This window comes from Melopsittacus undulatus, chromosome 1 (genome assembly GCF_012275295.1).
Source record: "Melopsittacus undulatus isolate bMelUnd1 chromosome 1, bMelUnd1.mat.Z, whole genome shotgun sequence".
Lineage (NCBI taxonomy): Eukaryota > Metazoa > Chordata > Aves > Psittaciformes > Psittaculidae > Melopsittacus > Melopsittacus undulatus.
The window spans coordinates 48,985,394-49,008,616 of NC_047527.1; the positions used below are offsets into that span (position 1 = coordinate 48,985,394).

Sequence of the window (23,223 nt, forward strand, 5' to 3'; positions counted from 1 at the left end):
CAACAAATCTAGTTTCTTAAATGGACAAAAGATAAGCTACTGTTAGATATTTTCTTAAATACTTTTCATCCTAAATGGCAACTCTACATTGCAATTGTATCTGAACTTCAAAAATAAAAACAATAGGAAAAGTGAAGGGGAACTGTCTGGAAGGAGGGAAAAAATATTCCTGAGATTTAAGCCAGCCAGTTCAAATTATCTGTTTAGATCAGGAGAAGATATCTACTAAGGTAAGAAAAATTTGCAAAGTGAACAGGAGGTAGTAGGAGTATTTACACACTCAGTGTACAAGTAGGTTTTTTGTCTCATGGTGAGAAGTTGCTCAATTAGTATATTACTCTCCAAAGGAATACTTAGAGTAGAATAAAATTTTCAGTAAATGGGCTGTAATTCTTTTTCATGAGGATGGCAATAATACAGATAGCTTAGGTTATTAATTTATTTCAAGTATATTTTTTTTTTCAATAGGTTGTTATTCTGTAATAAAACTACAAAGTGCCAGAGATTCATTTTAGAATTTCACTTTTGCAGTCAGACAGGTGTTAGGGTGATCTGTAGCAACAGTCATCAGGTCAGTGTCCATCAATAGCAAGGCCACAGTCTTGCTGCAACAGTGTCTTGTCTGTTTTGTAAATCAGTGTCTAATAAAGCTACTGCCCTGGTGCTACATGCGGTAGATGTAGTGCTTGGAGATATGCCTTTTAAAATTTACCTTCCTTTTATGTTTTGGGAGCAAAGAGTTAGCTACTATGATTAATAAAGAGATGTATTAGATGAAATAAAAATGCATCAGAAAAACTCAGTGGAACTAAGAGCAAATCAAATTCCATCTAGTTCTTTTTACCTTTTCTCAGTTGCAGTTATGTGAGGCTATTGCCATCCTCCATTCACTTTTGCAGAAAGTAGGGTCTCCAACATCTGCTCTGCCAAAGAGGCAAATTCAGGCACTGTTACTGTGGTGTGGCAAGGAAAAGAGGTTAAATCGGGATATCTGTTAGTCGTAAGTTTACCATCAGCTTTGTTAGTTTCAGCTAGTTCAGAATACAGTGTGTCTTGTTTGAATACCACAAAAGGTGTAACTGTTTTCTTAATTTTCTCTAAAGTCTCTGAGGGTGGGTAAGTATGGTCAATTATAAAATGACCATAGTTGGTAACGTTTTGGTATGTTTCCAAAAAGACTGTTTACACCATGTATTTAGGTCTTCAGAAATTGGCTGGCTGGTCCAGCAGTGACTTCTGGAAGGTGGAGTGCAGATGTCTGACATAACTCTCAAATTATTGAGATGATGCTACTGTTCTTTATGTTCTGGAATATCACTTGTTGATATTTTGTAATATTTAGAAATTGGAAACCTGCTTTAATAGGTGTTTTACAAACATACAGTTTATATGAATGGAAAGTAGAAGATGCTGCCTGACCTGTATTTTCTGACCTGTATCTCACATGGCTTTTGAACCAATGGTTGTGAGTATATACACACTAGGTATCACTAATCCCTTAGTTCAGGTAGATGTCCAAGAACATAATTTTTTTTATTATTTTTTTTAACTGGATACTGGAAAAAATGCTTTCATAAAACATATGCTGGGGAAAAAAACAATCATCAAGTTTGATGCAACAAAGCTTGATGCTAACATAGCCTTTTGTTAGTTTTTAGTTTATTTTTTAGAAAACATGTTTTCATCAGTCTTGCTCTCTGCTTAATGAGAAACTAAATGACAGCTACTCAAAATAGTCTGGGGATGGAGGAACAGAAGATGTGATGCTAGTGTGATCTGATGTGTTTTGTGGCAGGCTTTTATGGTGTGACAAAAATATTGTTTGCCCTCATCTCCTGTCGAGATTAAGTTAATCAGCCCAAGCTCAGCCTTTCTCCCTTGTAAGGACAAGCAGGAGAGACTTTGACAAGATTCCATGATAGTGGCAATGGTCCAGATATCCCTGGCTCTCTTTGCTCTTGGGCTAAGATTTGTTTTTCCCCTCTTCTAAATCCAATAAAAAATAATGCCTTTGGGGGACATACATCAATCTACTACATCCTCTTTGGGTGGGGGGGATGTTTTTCCCAGGTTATGAGTGTTAAATAGGAAGAATAGTATTTGGGAACAGTTGACTTCCTCTTTGATATCAAAGTTGCTGGAAGATTTTATTTCAGCTATTTTTTAGCATTTTAGCATTTTTCATCACCATGTTAGCAGCATATAAGCTTGGTGAAAATACCCAATGTTCTAAAAGTTAAATACTGCTGATTAATGAAGTTCTACTGTCTGTGTCTCATGCTTTAACTGTACCAGAAATGCTGGGACATACTTTACTTGTTGGGTATATGAAGTCAACGGCTTTAGTTTTCCTCCAGCTTTAGTCCCAAGTCTTTAAACTAACATGGAAAACCTTATTTGCATGCCCCTAAAAGAACTTGAAAACATAGTAAATCGCATGTCTGGGACATTTTGAAAAGAAAAGTGTTGGATCCTACTAATGAATTTATAATACTTCCACTCATCCTTTAGTCTGGAGCTACTGTACTTGAAAATCCCAGGTCAACTGACTTATATTGTTGCTGTGTTAAATATGACAAAGTCCTTATTGGTTATTGCGAGAGAAACTTGCAATTGGAAGAAGCCACCCTAAGTTTCCATGGACAATTTTGATTCTGTTCTGACATTTTAGTACTTGTATATGGAGCCATGTGTTCATGTAGGTTTTTGATTTTGTAGTTACAACTCTTTTTTTTTAACATGTAGCAAAGCAGTCAAGATTTTAATTTTGACTGTAGTATAGTGGCAGAAACATTAAAATAAATGCCTAGAAGAGATTTGGTTTAAGTTTGAAGTATATCTTGATCTGGAAGTAGTCATTGTCAGTGGCTTCAAAATACGCTTAAATGTCCAGTATTAATTAAGAATTGTGTTATTAATGGCATTGTCTGTGCATGCTAATTTTTCTTCAGGTGGATTTTGAAAAGGAGAGCATGTCTCTATCACACCTCTTTTAAAATTGCTTAAGGGTAGTGAGTAAAAATAGGTTTATCAGGGATTGTAGTGATAGGACAAGGGGTAATGGGTTCAGACTTAGACAGGGAAAGTTCAGGTTGGATATAAGGAAGAAGTTCTTTACTGTGAGGGTGGTGAGGCACTTGAACTGGTTGCTGAAGAAGTGGTAAATGCTCCATACCTCCTGGTGTTCAAGGCCAGGCTGGACAGAGTCTTGGGCAACATGGTCTAGTATGAGATGTCTCTGTGAATGGCAGGAGGGTTGCAACTAGGTGATTTTAAGGTCCTTTGCAACCCTAACCAATGATTCTATGTTGTTGTAGGTCAATTTGTAGATTTAATGCATTGGATTCTGGAATCTGGAAAGCATTTGTTAATAGTGCTTTCTTCTATATTAGCAGTCAAAATCATAGAATTGTAGAATCCCTGAAAAATATGATAAACTTACTGTTTTGTTCCTGTTAGTAACAAATTCCTGTCAGTTCTGAAGAATCTTAATACTTGGTGGTAGAAGTAACTTGCCTGTATCTAAAACTGTTCTCACAGGACTTTTTGTTAATGCTCCCCTTTCCCCCCTCCCCAACATTAAGATCATTCTTGTGGCTATATTCATCATGGAAAAAAGAATAAATATAGAAAACATGGATTTTATGTATACATAAATCTTCTGTTTTATTGAAAGTGTAGTTTTTCTTTTAATCGATACATAAAGATATCCTGGGGCTTTGGTAGGGCTTGCTGCATAATGATGCACAAATTCTTAAGTAGCATTAAGTTCTTGTTTAGTTGCATATTTCAAATATCTGTTTGATATGTGATTGCTTGTGATGGAATGTTTGTTGCAGAAATGTAGCTAGAGCTCTGACAGGTGATTGCACAATCGGAGAAGCTTCTCAGAGCTGATACTCTACTTGAGTTGTGCTCAACTTCCCATAGTTCTTTTTTTTGCAGTCTGTGGGTTGCATGTGACACTAAAGAAAGGTATATAGCTTTACAAATTACTATTTAAGTTTCTACAAAATGTTTCTAGTATAATTCTTTCACAGTCTTAACTTTTGGACTTCAGTTGTGGCTATTCACATGTAATTGAAAAAGTGTTTTGGCTTGTTCTGGAGTTTTAGGGAAGAATTTATCTTTTGCTAGGGGGATAGGGAAGATTTTGTGCAGTGTTTCCAGACTCCTGGAAAAAATTATGATGTTCTCACTCTTTCTTGGAAAGCTATTCAATTAATTGTCTGCCCTCTGTTAGAAAAATTAAGTACTTTTTAGTCTTTCTCTCAGTTTGTTTAGCCTTTGTCTCCAATCACGCTTTTTTTTTTTTGTGGGGTAGATTGTATTACTAGTAATAGAGGTTGGGGTTTGGTGTTTTGTTTTTGTTCTTTGATACAGCTTTTTGAAGAGGCTTTTCTAAAGCATAGCTATTGAACTAATGTAATCTGCAGAAACTGAGTTGTCAAGGGTAAAGATAGAATTTTCCTTTTAATTGTTTTATAGCTTTTTATTTGTATGTGTAGTTAACAAGCAGTTTTGTTTACAGTGAGCAACCCAGGTCAGATGTCAGCAGATTGTATATGGTGGATGAGATGTTGCTTCACAGAAAAATTAGTTAGCTTTCCACAGACTTACTATATTGCAAACTGTGCTGGTAATGTTTTTTTTTTGTTTGTTTGTTAGGGTTTTTTTGCTTGTTTTTCAGAGCAGAGAGAACACTTTCAGATAAAGGTGTAGTGTGGCAGCTAGAGGAAGCATTTTAAGTGTATTAAACAGCTCTTACAAAAGCTAATGCACTTTATTTATGCTGTTTGCGATGTAGCATGTTTCTTCTTATGAACATGTTGGTATCTTGATAATTCTGATCTTGTCCAACTGACTAAAGCTTACTTCCTGAAGTCTGGCTTCATGGATACCTGCCTGGAAAAAAAATCTGAGAGTCAGACAGCAATTTCCCAAGCAACAGATGTGGGGGGGGTTCTGTTTCCATTGCTGAATACCACTATTTCATAATGGAGTTGTGCAGTTGCTTTCTTTTTATTGAAATCTTTACCCGATTTTCTTGCAGACGGCTGCCTGAAGAAGCCTAAGACTTTTGAGCTGGGACTGGAACAGTTTCTTTTTATTCTTTAATGTCTGTGATCTGTCTTCTATATGATTTTATTGAAGGGAAGTTACATACTGGTATTTGCACTCTTAGTGTTAACTTTTAACCATCTTACTTTTGCTTTCTAGTGAGCATTCCTTAGAGTGTTGACTCCCATTGATCTAAATTAGTAGTTGTAAGTGTGTGTGTGTGTGTGTTTAAAATTAAGATGTTGGGACTTACAAACCAGCAGTTTGTATGATTTGTAACACATAGACATGTATGTGCTGCCTGTGGAATAATCTGTCCTCCCAGGAAAATCAAGAAAGCTATGGGGACCTCACAGAACTTCCACTGGTATAATTTCAAGTGAGCTTTAGCTTTAATTTTCTTTACTAGTTGCTTTACATTTGAGGTGGGGGAACAGGGCTTGCCTTAAATTTTTGTGAAGATGATAACTTTGAGAACTCGAAAGGATGTGAGATCACTTTCCCCCCCTTACCTTGCCGCTGCCCCTCCTGAGGCATTTCTGTGGATACTGTTACCCTGGTGTGTGTCAGCTTGGCTGCTCATCTCCACTTGCAATTGTTACAGTAGCTGGGAACTCTAGTCCTGTGAGGCAGTTCTAACACCAAGTGCTGAAGTTGCTGTGGAATGCTGCTGTGGAATGGTCATGAGCATCAGTTAGTTCTTTAACTACCAGTACTCTGTCTTCTTTTAACCCTATTTAAATATATGTGCTTTAAATGTTCATGCATTCAACATGTCTAATACAGTTATATTGAAAAGGGTGGTTTAAGAAGTTGTACTTGCGCTTTATTTAAACCTAGCCTGAGACAAATATGGCTGATAAATCATTTAAACCTAAAGAATGCCAGCTATTTTATTTTCTATGCATTAAAATATCAAGAAGCTATGCAGCCCTCCAAATAGTTATACAGCTGTTGTAGTTTTTTTCTGTAAGGTATTCTGTTGATGGCAGAATGTGCTGCATATGTAACCAGCTTTTTAATTTGAACAATTTGCCCGCAGAACATAGCAACCCATTCAGGTGTACCTTTATTCAGGGAATAAGCTGCAAATATCCAGAGATCTCATTTACTGCAAAATGGAAGAGTATAATTTGACTTAACAGCAGTCAGCTTTAGCTGCTGTTACTCATTTCCGTGAACTATTTTCAAACTGTATTTGTTGTACCTGTTTCTGCATAAATTTTACTGAAACACAGTCCTATTGGTATTTTAGTCTGTATTCTTCATCTTCCCTGAAGAAGCTGTTCTGTCATCTGACAGTTATTCTTAATTCTGTATTATTAGATGGAATTAATCCTGATACTAAATTGAAATAATAAAACACTAATAAATTGAAGTTTGGATGTAAAGATTGTTAACCACAATAAAATATTCCAGTGTAGTGGAATTAGTCTTGTAATCTAGTGTTAGAAGTTTGAGGGGAAGAAAACCGCCACTGAAGTACACTGGAATGCATCTTCAGACAATGAACTTTCCATAATTTGAGGCATAAAATAGTGCCTTGAATAGGTGTCACTCAGAACAGATCTATAGATTGAAGGCTCCTGCATCTAGTCACTGGGCAGAGAGGAGCTCTGCTGTGAAGGGACTATGACTTGCCCTCAATGTTAGAGGAAGTAGGAGGCTTGTAGCTTCTCTGAATTATATGTGGATACTGACAGTACTCTTGCATGCTTAATGTGTACCAGTTGATTTCACAGATAATGCACTACATTTTGTTTCAGTTTGGAAGATATTTCAGCTGGTAAGATTCATTGCTACAGTGGAAAAACATCAATATCTGGAAAAAACTATGTTCAAATTAAAGCACATTGCTGCTTTTATAGATAGCTGTCTGTAGATACATGACTTACGGTTCCTTCACTGCTAATATGGATGTTAAAAATATTGAGAGGTCTGTGGGCTCTGGTGTTAGTGACATTGTGTATTTTGATATATATACATGCGTGTATCAATATATGTTGAGATGTTGATGTTAACTCATCATTTACTGAGTCATGTAGGAAGTGTGTATTCTAGGAATTTGTCAGTAAAAATATTGAACAGTTGTTGTTTGAACAGGATGTGAGTACATGTTCTTGTGCGTGTAACTACACAGAATGTGGTATGGATAAAGTTTGCAGCTACACAGGGAATAACTCTTTAAAAAGGTTGAAATTAAAGTGATAATCTCTACTGCTTTCAGTAGTCATTGCCTTCATGTTTCAGGATCTCATTGAGGATTTAAATCTTACTGAATGAAGCTCTTAGGTCTTTACTGAGTTAAAATTTTTTCATTGTATAAGGCTATGTATTTAACCTAAATTTGTAAAAGCTCTTTATGACTATTGCAAGATATTAAGAAGTAGTGAGCTTTATAGAATTGTGTCATGCTGGCAGCAAGAATGGGTGATGAATCAACTGCCTGTACTTAGGCTCATATGTCAGTTTGTATACTTTGTCTAGTATAACAATGTAATGAAAATTCTTAAGTGTCTTAACTGTGTCTGCATTTACTTGTTCACTTTAAAGATGAAGTGCTAAATTGCAGCTTTCTGTTCTCTAGACAGCAAAATAAATTGATGTGATTAACTTAAAAGTAGGTGGAGGGATCTCCTGTGTACTTGATCAGAGATAGATAAATGTAACACTATTGGCAGCGGCCTAAAAGTTGGCTTCAGTGTTCTTGCCTGAAACTAGTGAGTTATATGGATCTATTTAGTACTTGTTTCTTAGGTAAATTTACACCTGCCCAGTTCTTAAACAAATAAAAAAAAAGGTTATTAATGTTGAGCACCAGAGGAAAGTTCTGTATATGTGTGTTCTTCCTTAACAAAGAAGTGTCAGTAAGGTATTTCCCAAAACTGTAAATATCAAAGAGGGGTCCAGGGTTTTCTCTTGATTCATTCAGTAGCATCAGCATAAGGCTGTCCTTGTCACAAAGGAGTAATGGCTACTGTGGACTTACTTGGAGGGTTGAAAAACATGAATCATGCAAAGTTAGGCCTTGTAATGAGGTGGTCCTTTTAATCATTTGCCTCACTGCTAGGGAGTTACAGGGTATTTTTGATAGGATAAGTCACTGCAGGAACGACCTTTATGCAAACCAATAGCATAGCTTAGTGTTTTAGATAAAGTGAAATTGTTTAAATTGGAAATGACCTCTGAAGGTCATCTAGTCCAACACATTTGCTCAAGTAAGGTCAGCTAGAGCAGGTTGCTCATCACCATGTCCAGTCAGGTTCTGAATATCTCAACATATGGAAAAACCCCAACCTCTCTGGGCAACCTGTGTTTAACCTCCTTCACAGTAAAATCAATGTTTTCTTGTGTTCAAATGGAATCTCACGTTTTTAATTTTGTCCATTGTCTCTTCTGTCAGTGGGCACTACTGAGAAAAATTTGGCTCTATCATCTTTGTTCCCTCCCATGAGAATGAATCTTACCCACACATGGGTAAGATTCCTTGCTCAAGCATTCTCTTCTCCAGGCTGAACAGTCCCAGATCCCTCAGCTTCATAGTATGAGAAATGCTCCAATCCCTTAATAAGCTTTTTGGCCCTTTTCTAGACACTCCCCAGTATGCCCAAGTTTGTCTTGTGCTGGGGAGCCCAGAACTAGACACAGCACTGCAAGCGTGGCCTTCACCAGTGCTGAGCAGAGGAGAAAGATCATCTCTCTTGACCTGCTGGCAATGCTCTGCCTAATGCAGCCCGAGATAGTAGTGTTGGCTGTCTTTGCTGTGAGGGTACACTGCTGGCTTGTGGTTACTTTGTTGTTTACCAGGACCCAAGGTCCTTGGCAAAGCTGTTTTCCAGCTGGTCAGCTCCACCCACTGCGTGTACTGGTTGCCTGGGGCTGTTCCTCCCTAAGTGCTGGACTTGACATTTCCTTTTGTTGAACTTTGTAAGTTCTTCTCTGCCACTTTCTCCAGCCTCTCCAGATCCCTCTGACAATTCAAAGATCTGATAAAGAAACTTCAGATTTATTTCTTTACTTTATTACTTTTCATACATGTTTTGAAAATAGTATATAACAACTAGCTTCTCACCTGTAGCATTTTCATAGGCTCTCCTAGTTATCAGTAGTGGACCACAGAGATTACTTGTGCAACAGAATGTTATGAGAAATTATGATGAATGCATGCAAATTGAGATCAGTCAGGTTTGTTGATTTAAAGTATTGAGGGAAACTTTAGTACTATAGAAATAATTAGAAAAATGGTTACAATACAAGAAACTAAAATATGGACAGTTAGAGTTGTAGATCTTAAGACTTACTTTGGTCACTCCAAAAAAGGAAAAGTAGCAGAGACTTTAAACTTGGGGAACTGCCAGTTGGTCCCAGGAATGCAAATTTTGTATGCTGGTAATATCTCTTAAGGTTTTTTTTTAGTTCTTTGAATGCTAGATAAATAGCAAAATAAACAAGTGTCTCAATAACAAACTGAATTTAGTACATTTTTATTTATCAGATGCTTCCACTAGATAATACTATATTGTAATGACATGTGCTGAACTTCAAAAACCCTCTAATATAAAGTTTCTGTAACTGTACCCTGATAATGTAGATCATATACTATATTTTTACTTCATATCAATTATGAATCCTAAGATAATGTTTTGCTGAATTGAAGCTACTTGATGGAGTATGTTTTGAAGCATCCTAATGATAAATTTTGCTATAAAATTGCCTTAATATTAATGCATACGTACTACATTAATTCATACATACATATAAAATTGCCTGAATAGAATTCGTACATGAGTAAATCCATCATTACATAATTGTAGTGAGTTTTGAGCTGAAGGAATGTAGTTCAAGTGTGGCAGTCTAGTATGGTCATGGTAGGACTGACAATTCGCTGCATTGAAGCTTTGCAAATAAGTATAGACCAAAAGTGGGGAAAAAAATCCATTTAATATGGGACTGCTTTGGTCAAAGTAAAACCCAGTACATTTTAGAGGAACCTAAGGCAAAGAAGTTAGGGTTAACAACCTGAGAAATTCAGATTGTGTAGTCAATATGTATGTTAACAATAACTTTATGCTATTGCATTCTGTATTTTTAGAAAAACTGAAGGGAAAGTAAAGGAAAAGGCTATTGCAGAAATCTATCTGCACATTTCTTCATAAAGAAGCTTTAGATGAGTTTCCGTACTAGTATCCTTTCTAGTGTTCATGCTGGAGGATCTCTCATAAGCTGAAGTGGTACTAGAATAGGCTTTTGGACAAAATGACGCAAACAGGAAGATTGCTGAGACTGCTTGATATTTACCCATCTTTTTTTTGTACCCTGTTGTGTCTCATTAAGGCATGTAAGTGTGTGTATAACCTTAGTATTCATCTACTTTAGTGCTTGAAACTGTTTTGGAAATGCTAGTAAGGAAGATGGTAAATATGTGGGTTTTTAATTACTTATTCTATAGAAGAAAATAGTCTTGTGGATAATGCAGGAGCCTCCGACCAGTAATGGAGTCTAAAGTTTGTGCTATTTCACAGTTGTAAGTGATCTAAAATGGTGAATAATGTTAGTAAAAATTAAAGCTATAGCAAATCACAGAAGAAATGAGTGTTTGTAGGTGAGAAATTCAGTATTAATGAATGTTGAGTGTATGGAAGAAAACCATGTCATCTGTATGTACTTGTGTTGTTGATTATTCAACTAGATCTGATACATAGTACCAGGTTTTGTGAGAGAATCAATTTAGTACACAGTGACTATAAACATTAACCAGATATTTCAGTTAACTTAAAATTTAATGAAGAACAGAACAGGAAACGTCACACTGCATTGTGTACTTACGGTGTGCTCACAATTGCAATGCTATTTGAAATTTCCTCCCAATTAAAAAAGTATATAGTAGAAATAAAAAGACACTGGAGGATGTTGGTGGTGGTAATGGGAATAGCTTTAATACAAGAATGATTGGGAGAGGGGATGTCTGGAGGAGAAATGATTGAACTGTGTAAAGCTGTGTCTTGGGGCGAGTCATTGTTCCTTTTGTGACAGAAGAATGGCAAGCTCAAAATGAGGTGCACTTTCACACAGCCTGTAGGTGGTGGAATTCATATCTATATGTTGCTCTAAATCTTACCATATTATGGTTTGGGTAGGAGGGGACCTTAAAGATCATCTAGTTCCAACCCTCCTGCCATGGGCAGGGACACCTTCTACTTGACCAGGTTGCTTAAAGCCCTGTCCAACCTAGGAAAGAGACTAGAAGTACAGAAAATGTATAGACAGAATCACTGAAGAAAATTCTGGCTGCAACTATTAGCTATGACAGTGCCGTTTCTGGCTCACAATTACACCAGAGCAGTAGTGCTACTGTATGCTGGACTTGTTCATATCCTCTTTCCTAGACACCCTTACTGTCATCTCTGGAGGCAATATGTGTGTCCAGATTGACATTTGATTTTACTCCATATATTTATTATTTTGAAAGTTGTAAGTGTGGTGTAGTAATGAACAACATGAAACCAGCAGAATATGTGGAAACATTGGTTTCGTATGGAAAAACTCTGTTCACACTGTACTGGCTCCCTAGTGTGCCTCTTTTTAATTTCAGGGTAAAATGAAGTATTTTAAAGAGATTATAAAACCAGTGATGATTTCATTAAATGGATGTGATAAAGACTATATCAGCCCATTAAACTGCATGAAGGACATTAGAAAGGAAGTTTTTTTCCCCCTCATTCTTTTTTAATTACCTCTGAAATACTGTTACCATGTAAGATGTAAGTGGAAGTCATATGTTTGCTTTTATAAACCAATTTGTTTTAGTAATCTAATTTAACTATTAACATAAAAGGAAAATGGCTGTGTAGACCTCAAAGCTAAACAGGAAAATTGCTCTGTAATGACAGAATTAGGTAGAACTTAGTGTTAGCTGAAAATACCTTTAAGCTACAGTACGTGTTTCTAAACAGTTCAGGATATGCTGCATTTAAAGAATATACATACAAAAAATATATTGAACCCATCCAAGTGAGTTCAATAAATCCATCATAAAAGTGAGGCTTTCTTATTTTAATAAAGAATATTAAACTGTTGGATGTATGGTTGCCTATTATGACATCTTAGTATCCTTTTTCTTTAAGAGGAGGAGAGTGTGGCGACTATAGGTCTGTAAGGAAAGATGTTCCTTCCGTTCTGTATTTTGAAAAAAGCGAGATGGCATTTCTTAGAAGCAGGAAGCTGAGAGATGTTATCTGCACCCATCAGCAATAATGATCATGTCTCCTTTCATTTGGTCTTTATAATTTTTCTCCTTATCATTATTGCTAAAACTGTAGTATATTCCCATCTCTGTGACTGGCATAGCTTTGAACCAGTATTGCTTTCTTACTGTTGAGCTTGTGTGCTCCCTCCTCCCTGTTTCTTCACCGGTGGTACCACTTAAAGCAGCTATGCTTCTGTTTTCCTTTGTAAAAATAAGGGAAGCTGCAGGCTTGCAGTATTCGCAAGTTTTTCTGTTTTAACAGACAGTGAAATAAAAGGCTATTCGAGGTTTTGTGTTATACATTAGGTATCTAAACATTTACTTCCATTATCCACAATTCTGTAAAATTGCCTTGAGCTTAGTCTTGTATTTGCAATTCACTGTTAAAATAATGCCACGCTATCATTCCTTCAGAATTCCTTACAGTTGAAGAAATTAAGGATTTCAGAGTTAAGGATTTACAAGTCCGAATTATAATAAATGTTATTATAAGGGCACAACCCACCCCTTCTTTCTGGATACTGTAGCAAAGGGGAGCTGATTATTGAAGAGCCTTTAAAATATGCAGTTCTTGGCATCTAGCTCTTTTGATGTTGTTTACATGATTTTCAAGCCTGATTTGAAATTTCTGTGAGATCAGTAGCTTGAATCTGTAGTTCAAGAATTTGTGTTATACTTGAGAGAGTTTATATCTAAGATCTGAAAAGCACTGTTACCATGAATTCTGAACTAAACAGTATTGAAATTTGCCTTTGCTTGTTAAAAGTGCATTTGTATACTATTTTTCATCTTGATTTTAGAGATTTTAAAAAGAAATGCAACAAAATACTCAACACACCTGATAGATCAATGAAACCATGCCACTTTCTGTATTTGCTTTTTTTATGGGCTTATATTTAAATATTTTGAAAGGAAAAGTATAATACAAAAGAAAGATTGATGTTAAGATTTTATAAATATTTCCATTTGTCGTATATCGTTGTGTTCAGTGTCTAAAATCTCCTCTCCTCTGAAGACAAAGACTGAATTTTGGCTTTTGAAGCAAACCCTGCAAGGAAGCAGGTAGTTGCAGTGCCCCAGAGCAAACCAGGATTTTTGGAATTCGGTAGTGCTTCAGCTTGAAGTGTGGAAAAGTTTTCTCTTACCCTGGACAAATTGATTGACTCCGCAGATTCAAAGGTTTAAGGGCAGAGTGGACCCCAGACTTTGGCAGTTCATCGCTGTCATTCATCTGCTTTTAAAAATCTCTGCATGTGACCTTGCAGCCTCCTTCTTTGCCTACTGCTTCTCACAGCATGGGGCTCACAATGTGAGAGCTACTGGTGCTCTTTATACTTCTGTACACAAGGTTATCATGGGTTCACAGCTGGATTTAGCAAAAAATTAAAATTCTTTCATGGATTACCTGGATATTTACTATGTATCTTTGGGAAGGGTGTTTTTTACTAGGTTACAAAGTATTTCTCACCCATGTCTGTCTTGAGTCCAAATTGTTGTTGACCTCTTACTCTTTTATTTATATTACTGACCCATTAATTTTTTTTTTTTTGCCGTTTGCTTTTCTTTTTCATCATTAGTGGAAGTCAAAAAAGATGGATCCTTTAAATGCACTCAAGATGCAAAACCTGAGTTTATTTAAATGCTGTCAAAATATTGTGATACTTTTCTTGATTCTTGTAATTTTCATTGTAGCATTTCTTAGTTCAAATTAAGCCACTGTACGGAGAAGTAGCTTAAACCAGTTATGTTTTTATGAAATTATAGAAAATGTAATGTTTTAATGAAATTAAAAAAATTAATAACATTTAGGCTTTAAAGTAATTCTGATTATGTAGTTTTACCTGTTTTCATATTTTAACACGATTTTGCTCTTAATATATCTGAAGTAAATAATTTCTGTCTTATATGTGTCAAAAGTAATGACTGCATGCCTATAAATCTGATTTTGATAGCATTTGATTACTATTTTTCTTTTGTAGCTTAAAATCCCCCATAGACTGAGGGGAGAAAATAGGTTTGAATTTGAAGTGAGTGATCAAGGACTAATTTTTAAAATGTACATCAAGTGTGTTCTCTACTATATATTCCTGGAAAATAAGCTTTCAAAAAGCTTATACTCTAGCTTTTCTTCAGGCATAATTACTTGAAGGATGTAGTGGTCAAAGACTGATGGATTAGCTTTCAATCCTGTATTGCATAATTTTATAAAAGCTCAAAACATTATAGTTAGGTCTAATCAGATCTGAACTGATCAGATCAAAGATGTGTCTGGTCTAATATCTCACTGCCAACAGGTGAATAACAGGTAGCATAGACATGTAGGTAAAAATTGGACAAGTAAATAGCAGTACTTCCCTGACACACTGTGTTAACATCCATCAGTTTGTGTATTATGACCTCCCTCTATTTTTGCATTGTACTTAAATATTGAGAAAGAAGACTCCCTACTGCTCTTGATTCTTCATTATATAATTCCCTTTGTCATTTTTCATTCGATACCATATCTGTGGTTTTCAGAGAAACATCTGGTTTAGGTTTTCTCTGAGAGGATGCAATCCACTGAAGAATAATCTATACCTCGTGTAAAATTTAGACTTAAAAGTTGGGAAGTTTGTGGCACTTAACAAGACCTTAAAATTGTCTTCACTATTATTATATTTTTCTTTTGGGCTTTTTTTTGGTAGTTTTGTTTCGCTTTTGTTCATATGGATGTATTCTGTGGTAGTAATGCCACATGGACTTGTGGCTGTTGGTTCTTAGATTTAAGTTAGAATGTATAAAGCCAATATATTGTTAATGAAAATTCTCTCTCAATTCAATGAATAAAATGTGGGGGTTGACTCTTGGAAATAAATTGCCCTCATTGTCCTATTTGCCAGTTGCCACTTAATGTTCAGGTGCCTACTGTGTGATACGGTGGGATTGTTAACATCAGAGCTGCTGTTTGTTCTTCTCGTATTTGGAAAAATCAATCTTTTAATGTAAATGTGGAGCTAAAGATGGTAATTAATAATTCATAGAAGTATATTTGTTTTGAGAGAAGGAAATTGAGTTTTGAAGACTCCCATGCAAGTGAAGGAGTAACAGCAGCTTCATGTAACTGCCAATGAAATCAGTAAATAAATGTCAATGATTTCTTTTGTATGGAAAATTAATAGGGACAGCTGTATCTATCTTGTTTCTTCAGTTAGCAGCATGTACAGTTATTTGTCCAAACACTTAGTTTTGCTTGTTTTGTTTTTTTTTTTCCCCAGGATGGATTAGATGCTTTGGTGTATGACTTGGATTTTCCTGCCTTAAGAAAAAACAAAAATATTGATAACTTCTTAAACAGGTGTAAGTATTTAATGTTTCAGTTACTAGATAACAAAAGACTATAAATACCAGTACAAAGAAAAAATGTAAGTGCTTTTAGCTTTTTGAAAGGCAGCTGGGGATTTGTGGTGCATAAATTCTTTGCAAGTTGTCTCAAGAGTCTAATTATTTCCTAGTGAGAACTGGCAGCTCTCTATAGAAATCTAATCCCCAGCAATTGAATGTCCAAGTATGTTGGGGCTGTAAATGGCATTGTTTTCAGTGGCACAAAGCCTTTTAAGAAAAAGGCCTGTTATCTTTGTTCTTGGCAGCCCTCTGGATTCCCGTAAAACTTTCTCTGTGATACTTTCTCCATGTACTAATATATCATAAGCAATTAACAGTGAAATGAAATAACATGGATACAGTGTTAAGAAACCATATTAAAAATTTGTTCACTGACAGACTGGAGCATGTGTTCCATAGGCTTTTTTAAATATGAAAGGTCTCTTTTCATTATACCATAAAACTCTTATACTGCAGAGCTGTTGGGTTTATTTGTGCATGCAGCTGATGTATCTACAGAATTTTGCATTTTCTCTATATTTTTCCACTACCAGATTTCCTGCACATTCTACTCTGTAATAACATTTTAAATTGATAAAGTTGTTTAGTTTTTTTTGTAGAATTTGGTACCATAAGTTCCATAATAATAATTGAAAAAAGGGCATTTAAGGGTTAAGTCTTCTCTAAAGGCTGCCAAATGGACAGATTCTGGAAATCATGGCAAACACTTGCTGATTAAAGACTTGGTTCTGCTTATGGGCTGAATGGTCAAACTTTGAAATTAAACTAGTGTTGTTAGATTTTTACAGGCATAAAAATCTTACTTACATGTTGTAATAAATTACTTTTGTAGCAAATGTAGTGTAATTTGCCTAAAATAATTTTTGTCTTTGCTTCATTGAAATTGATGTTTTTGTTTCTGTTTCCAAGGTGTTTTCAAATAGTTTACTTTGCAGCTCTTAGCAATGTTAGTGAATTTGTGGGTTTTATTTTATATTATTCTGTTTGTGAGAATGAGTCCAATAGACCTAGTTGGTGTCTCACTTGCACGTAGATTGGTTGTTGAGAGGCCTGTAACTTTTCACAATTCAAATTATATTTGATATTGCACACTGTTACATGCACATTTTGTATACTCAGTTATTTACAGAGAAGATATGGTGAAACTCTTGGAGAAAAGAGAAGTTGTGTTAGGCAAAGGAAGTTCTCATTGCAACAGATAATTTGAATGTAATTTTTATGAATAGCAAAATCATTAGTAAGACGGAAAGAGCTTCACTTTTACAGTTGAGGCTGAGTGAAGAAGAAAACATGTTTACAGCCTGATAATGAATATTTTGTAGGTATAAATTATATACTGTGTAAGATGTGACCTGAAGTAATATGAAGGTGGAGAGCAGACCATGTTATTTCATTTCAAACTGCCTTTAGAACATTAATCTTCTGTGTTTGCTGAAACATGAAAGCAAGGTGTGAATGTACAAATAGTGGCCTCAGAGGGAACAGTGAAATCTAGTTTCTTTTGTATTTTTATTAAAAAAAAATAAAACCAGACATATAGAAGCATCTTCATGTTTGTTTTAGTTCAAATAGAAAAATGTTTATAATATCTTTTTGCCATATTAGCTCTCCGAACAGTTTGCATCATGATTCTAGACGTGTATTTGCAATCTAGAAATCTATTTTTAAATGGGAGTTTGCTTCCTTTATTTTATAGAGTATTGCTCTGAGCCAGTCCTGATCCCCTCTCATTTTTCTATGGTGTACATTGTGTATTTGTGAAGGCTCCAAAGTCTGCTTCTACTGCCTGAGGTTGTGAGAGTAATTTTTCCGTATTATTTTTTTGCCATGTAGAATCATAGAAGGGTTTGGGTTAGAAGGACGTTAAGATTATGTAGTTCCAACCCCCAAGCCATGGGCAGGGATGCCTCACACTATACAGAATTAAAAGAATAAAGAAATCAATATTCAAGGTGGTTGAGAGCCTTACTTTACAGCAGGGACTCAGTTTATTTCAAGATGGCATCTAAGCTTTTAATCCAACTTCAGGGCAAGTTGGAGAATGTAGTCTTTAGCCATGGGAGTGACCCCACCTGTTCATACAAGGTATGCTGTCTGGGTCCTCCACTGGTAATGGGAGATCAGGAACTGTATTTAAATAAGTTGCAGCCTGATAAACCTTGCTTAACAGATCCTAAAATATGGAAGTCAAATTTCCAACAGTGTTGTTACTGTAACGTATTGCCTAAAAATAATGGGGTGTTAGTATATCTCTCAAGCAGTAAATTGCAATTTGCAACTGTTCACAAGCCCAGTTTATGTTATTTAAAAATCCTTAGTTTAGATGGCTCTTTAAATGTTTTTTCCTTAATTCTGTTTTGGCCATAGGCAAGGCTTGTGATTGCAAATCATTTAAAGCATTCATATTGTGCCTACCTTTCTTTTGCTCCAATGTCAAGATTTCTCATTCAAAAGTGGTGGACTTCCTGTTGTGAGATTACTATGCAGTAAGTTAATAATAGTTAGAATATTGTTGTTGTGAGAATACCTGCATTTTAGTTCCTTGCAGTCTCGCTCATCATCCACTATAGGTCAGTTTTCATCAGGGTGAATAAGGCAAAGCATTATTTTTTTTTCATTACTGAATATTTTGATTCCTGTATGAAATAATTTGTCAGAATTTACAATTCTAATATAATATATTGAAATCAGCTAGTGTATGCTGCATTGTAAAGGGATGGCTTTACACTAGTGTAATGCCAGAGAGTATTTATTCAAACAAAGCTAAGTTTGTTCCTGTTGTAGTAATAAAATCTTACTGAATTTCAGTTGTACATATGCTGCTTTCGTTTTAGATAATGGCCAGTGCAGGTAGAAATCTAACCATAGTTATCAGTCATTTTTTTTAAATATGAACTTAAAACCCCACATTTCTTCTCTCCTCTTCCCCTGCCCCTACTTCTTTCTAAACTTTGCTTTTAGGCCTAGAATATTATTTTTCAAAATAAAATACCATTGCATAATCTATTTTATTAGCAATGTATCTGTTTTAGTAGACGTTCCTTGCTTTTCGAAATAGTGAAGCATGAAGCTTTTCCATGTAATCTCATGCCAGTGTTGACCCACATGGATTAAAATAAACTGTTTTAATCTTTGACCAAATTTGGAATTAGACTATCTGCCCACTGGGAGTTTGTAAATTATGGTAGTTTATAGAATGACAGGTTTATATAAATAATTGCAGTGATTCCCACTGCATGTTTTAAATTAAAATCTACTTTTTTAAGTATTAGGAATAATAGAAGTGCAGGCTTATTTTTTTAAAATAGTTTCTTCTAGTTTCTTATGTATGTACTTGGGATATTTTCCTAGATGTGTTGCTTGTTTGTCCAGTAATAATCTTTTTATACCGATCAGTTTACAAACAAGATCATGCTGGATATGAAATTTTTGCATAGCTTTCTTTTGCAGGTGATTATTTTAAAAGAAATTCCCAAATTAAGGTGTGGTTTGATTGCAGAGTTATTGTATTATGTTTATGTCAGGTTTTGGTTACTATGGTAATGAGAATGAGGTCATGCATTCTGCAGAGAGGCTTCCAATAGGAAGGCAGGTTCAAAATGAAGTGCCTTCTTTAAGCAGCACATCTTCCAATAAATGTGAAATATTGAAATGAGATGAATGAGTTTAATTATATTGATTATATATGAAATATAAATTTTGTTTTATGTAGATAAAGACACGGTAAATAAAATGAGGGACCTGCGCATGAAAGCTGAAGATTATGAAGTGGTGAAAGTGATCGGCAGAGGGGCATTTGGGGAGGTACAGTTGGTAAGTTATGTTTCTGTTTGTATATTTGAATGTATTCTGTAGTATTTCCCCATGTGTCTGTCCAAATATGGTGTTCAGAAGATGCAATCTTATAATATTAAACCCTTTAGCTCAGTGAAGCTTTATTTCTTTTTATCCTATGGAAATATTCTTGAGAATGTCATATTTCAGGACTTTTAAAGTGCACAGGTACTTGTTTCACACTGTAGTCATGCTTCCCTATTAAAATGCAAAGGAATACGTGTTCCTCATAAATAAGAAAATTAGCCTTTGACACTGTATAAATGTACACTTGAATAAATTTTCAGGACTAGAAAAATTTCTGTCAATTCAGAGATTACACCAGATTTTCTCAGGCGTAGTTCTCTCAGATGGGAGATGTTGTGGGTTGTTTGTGATAGATTAGCAACCAGGCTTGTTCTTCTTGCTTTATTAAATTGAGAACTGGTGGGAGAAACTGGAAATATGGTAGCAAGTGCACATGTCTGCTAATGAACTCCAGAAAATGTGAATAGTTTTAACTTCATAGTATTTAACAGGTGCCAATATTTGTCCTTTTAAAGACTCATACCTACAAAGCAACTGTTACACCTATGGACTTGTCTGTTGAATAGTTATAGCAGGTATTTAAGAGCAATGCAGATATTGTCAGATAATAGAATGTAATTATGCTGTAGACTTATGGTATAGAATTCTTAAAAAATATGAAGGTCTTAAATAGTTAAATATTGAAGCAGAAAAGTAATCATTAGGGACTGTAGTGATAGGACAAGGGGTAACAGGTTGAAACTTAAACAGCAGAGGTTTAGACTGGATATAAGGAAGAAATTCTTTACTGTTAGGGTGGTGAGGTACTGGAATGGGTTGCCCAGGGAGGTAGTGAATGCTCCATCCCTGGCAGTGTTGAAGACCAGGTTGGATGAAGCCTTGGTTGATATGGTTTAGTGTGAGGTGTCCCTGCCCATGGCAGGGGGTTGGAACTAGATGATCTTAAGGTTCTTTCCAGCCCTAACTATTCTATGATTCTGTGATTCTATGATTCTAATATATTTAGCAGTGTTCTTCGTATGTTAATGTAGCAACTTAATGCATTCTGTGTGTCACATTTGTCTTAACAGGTAAGGCATAAATCCTCAAGGAGAGTATATGCTATGAAGCTCCTGAGCAAATTTGAGATGATAAAAAGATCGGATTCTGCATTCTTCTGGGAAGAAAGGGATATTATGGCTTTTGCTAATAGTCCCTGGGTTGTTCAGGTATAGTTATATTCCTTTTAAATTGTTGTCATTAAAGAATAGGTTCATTATGACACTGTATGACTTGGAATGACATAATTTAGTTTTTTAGCTTTTTGAAGTCCTTTTTTTAGTTCTATTGGTCTGTTAGGTAAACACATGTTAATAATTTGTTCACATTTGCTGTACGCAACATATAGCAGATATCACACTTGTTTCAAAACAATGTTCTGTCATAATATTTACAAGGTAAACTATTCTGTTAATTATTAAAACTCTGTCAGATATATATTGGCGAGCCTGCTCTGTAGTAATTCACTCTGTAGTGAATAACGAAGCATTTTATCCTCCTGTGCAATGATCATTCTTTGAAATGATCTCAAAATTATTGTACCAAGTTCACTGATCTTAATTTGTAACCAGGACTCCTTCCACTGTAATATTTTGGAGGTCTGCCGGAGGATGCAGTAGTAGCAATTCTGTTCTCAATTGCATGGAGATTCCCTTGATTTCCAACAAGCAAGATATTAAAGAAAGCTGTAACATTTAGTCACTTGTTATTTTGTTTATTTGCTTTTTACAGTTATTTTATGCATTCCAAGATGACCGTTACCTTTACATGGTGATGGAATACATGCCTGGTGGGGACCTTGTGAATTTAATGAGCAACTACGATGTTCCGGAGAAATGGGCAAGATTTTATACTGCGGAAGTTGTACTTGCGTTAGATGCAATTCACTCAATGGGTTTCATACACAGGTGAAAAAAAAAGAAGTGTTCTTACATAGTTTTTTTTATTTCTGGTATCGCCAGAATGATTTCAGTGATCGTTCAGGCAGTTTTGAAATTGTGATGTTGCTTCATCATTTTTCCATCCTACAGCTTCAAAGGTTTGTGCCATCAGAAACTTCAAATCTGAGGTGTTACAGTCAAAGTAAAGGTTTTCAGCAGGCTAATGTTCCTCAGTTTGGGGAGTAAAACTGTCCCACTTTATACAGTTGTCCCACTGTTAGGAATTATTAATTTTCTGCTCTGCATTTGATGCCTCAGTGACCCATTAAACAAGAATTTGTGAACAGTGTGAGGAAAATCACTCAGCCACATGTTATCTTCTAAGGGGCAAGATGGAAGGTTGAGAATGCAGAGCAAGGGGACTTGGTTCAGTTGCATATTATGCACTTACCCTAAAGTGAAGTGTAGTCACTTCTGGAATAGTTTGAGAAGTTTACTTTTTGATATTTGAACTTTAATCTGTTGTTAATTTTTAATTGTGTGAACTAGGAACAGAAGAACAATTCTTTTTTGCTTTTTCTTTTTGACAGAAAATGCAGGAAGAGTTTGAGGAAGACATAGTGTATAAATTCTCAGTTTGTAATCTGGCCACAGTGTTAACACTTAAGGTTTTGCAAAAAAGCAAAGCAAAACAAACTACTAACCTGTTGCTTGAAGACCTAGAGCATCATTATGTAGCTGTGCTACATCTAATGAATAAATTATCTTGATGAATAAACCATTTGTGCTTGTGTATTGCAAGCTTTAGAAAGCAGGCATTAGAAGTTACCAGCAGCACAGTCATCTATTTATTTCTTTATTTTACTTATTTAAATTTAGATTATTTTGACACCAGCAGAATTTTTTTGAATTTGTTTTCCACTGGAGTTGGTTGAGGAATCTGAGGAATAAAAGGGAAATCATAAAAATGTGGGCCCAGTGCTTAATGCATCAGGGACCTAATGACAAAAGATGTGGAAATGGCTGAGGCTGCCACCTTTGCCTCAGCCTTCATTGGGAAGATTTGCTTTCAGGCCCCTCAGATCCCTGTGCCTAGTGGCAGAACTTGGGAAAGTGACTGTGACAGAAGATGATCCAGCTAAGTCCCAGTTATGCAAACATGGGTATGCACACATCCAGGGCACTAGACAAGATGGGCATGAAGGAGCTGGCCAGTACCCTTATAATACTGCTCTCTGTCACCATTGGAAGGTTGCAGCAATTAGAAGATTCCTGATGACTGCAAAGAAACAAATGGCACACCTAGTCTGCCCTTAAGAAGAGTAAGAAAGGAAGGATCAGGAGAACTGCAGGCTGAAAAGCTTAATTGCAGTCTTTGGGAATTTTACAGAGTACATTTCCAGGAAACCCATTTCCAAGCATGTGGATGGGAAGGTGATTTGGAAGAGCCTGCATGGGTTTACATGGGTGAAGCATGCCATACCAAACCAATTGGCTTGTGTGATGAGATGGTGGGCTCCACCACTGAGGGGAGAGTAGTGCGTTGTTTGTCTTGACTTTAGCAAGGTTTTTGATGTAGCCAGATTGGAAAGGTGTGGTTTGAGTAGGTAGAACAAAGGGTTCAAAGGTAGCAAATGTCCCGCTAACAGTCTCCTACCAGCCATTCCTTCAGAGGGTTGATAATGGGGTCAGCACTATGTTTTCATTCACAACACAGTGTTTAGGTGGGACAGAAAGCATTAGTCTTTTTGGCAG

The 23,223-nt window shown here is 35.8% G+C and overlaps 1 protein-coding gene across 1 annotated transcript in view; it reads left to right on the forward strand.

The window, feature by feature from the left end:
- ROCK1 (Rho associated coiled-coil containing protein kinase 1) overlaps positions 1–23,223 on the forward strand; it is an 81,724-nt gene that overhangs the window by 15,390 nt on the left and 43,111 nt on the right. The window contains exons 2-5 of the mRNA XM_005153511.4: positions 15,562–15,643; positions 19,401–19,501; positions 20,620–20,757; positions 21,320–21,495. Of these exons, the coding sequence (XP_005153568.2) occupies positions 15,562–15,643; positions 19,401–19,501; positions 20,620–20,757; positions 21,320–21,495 (497 nt within the window). The remainder of the gene's footprint in view (positions 1–15,561; positions 15,644–19,400; positions 19,502–20,619; positions 20,758–21,319; positions 21,496–23,223) is intronic.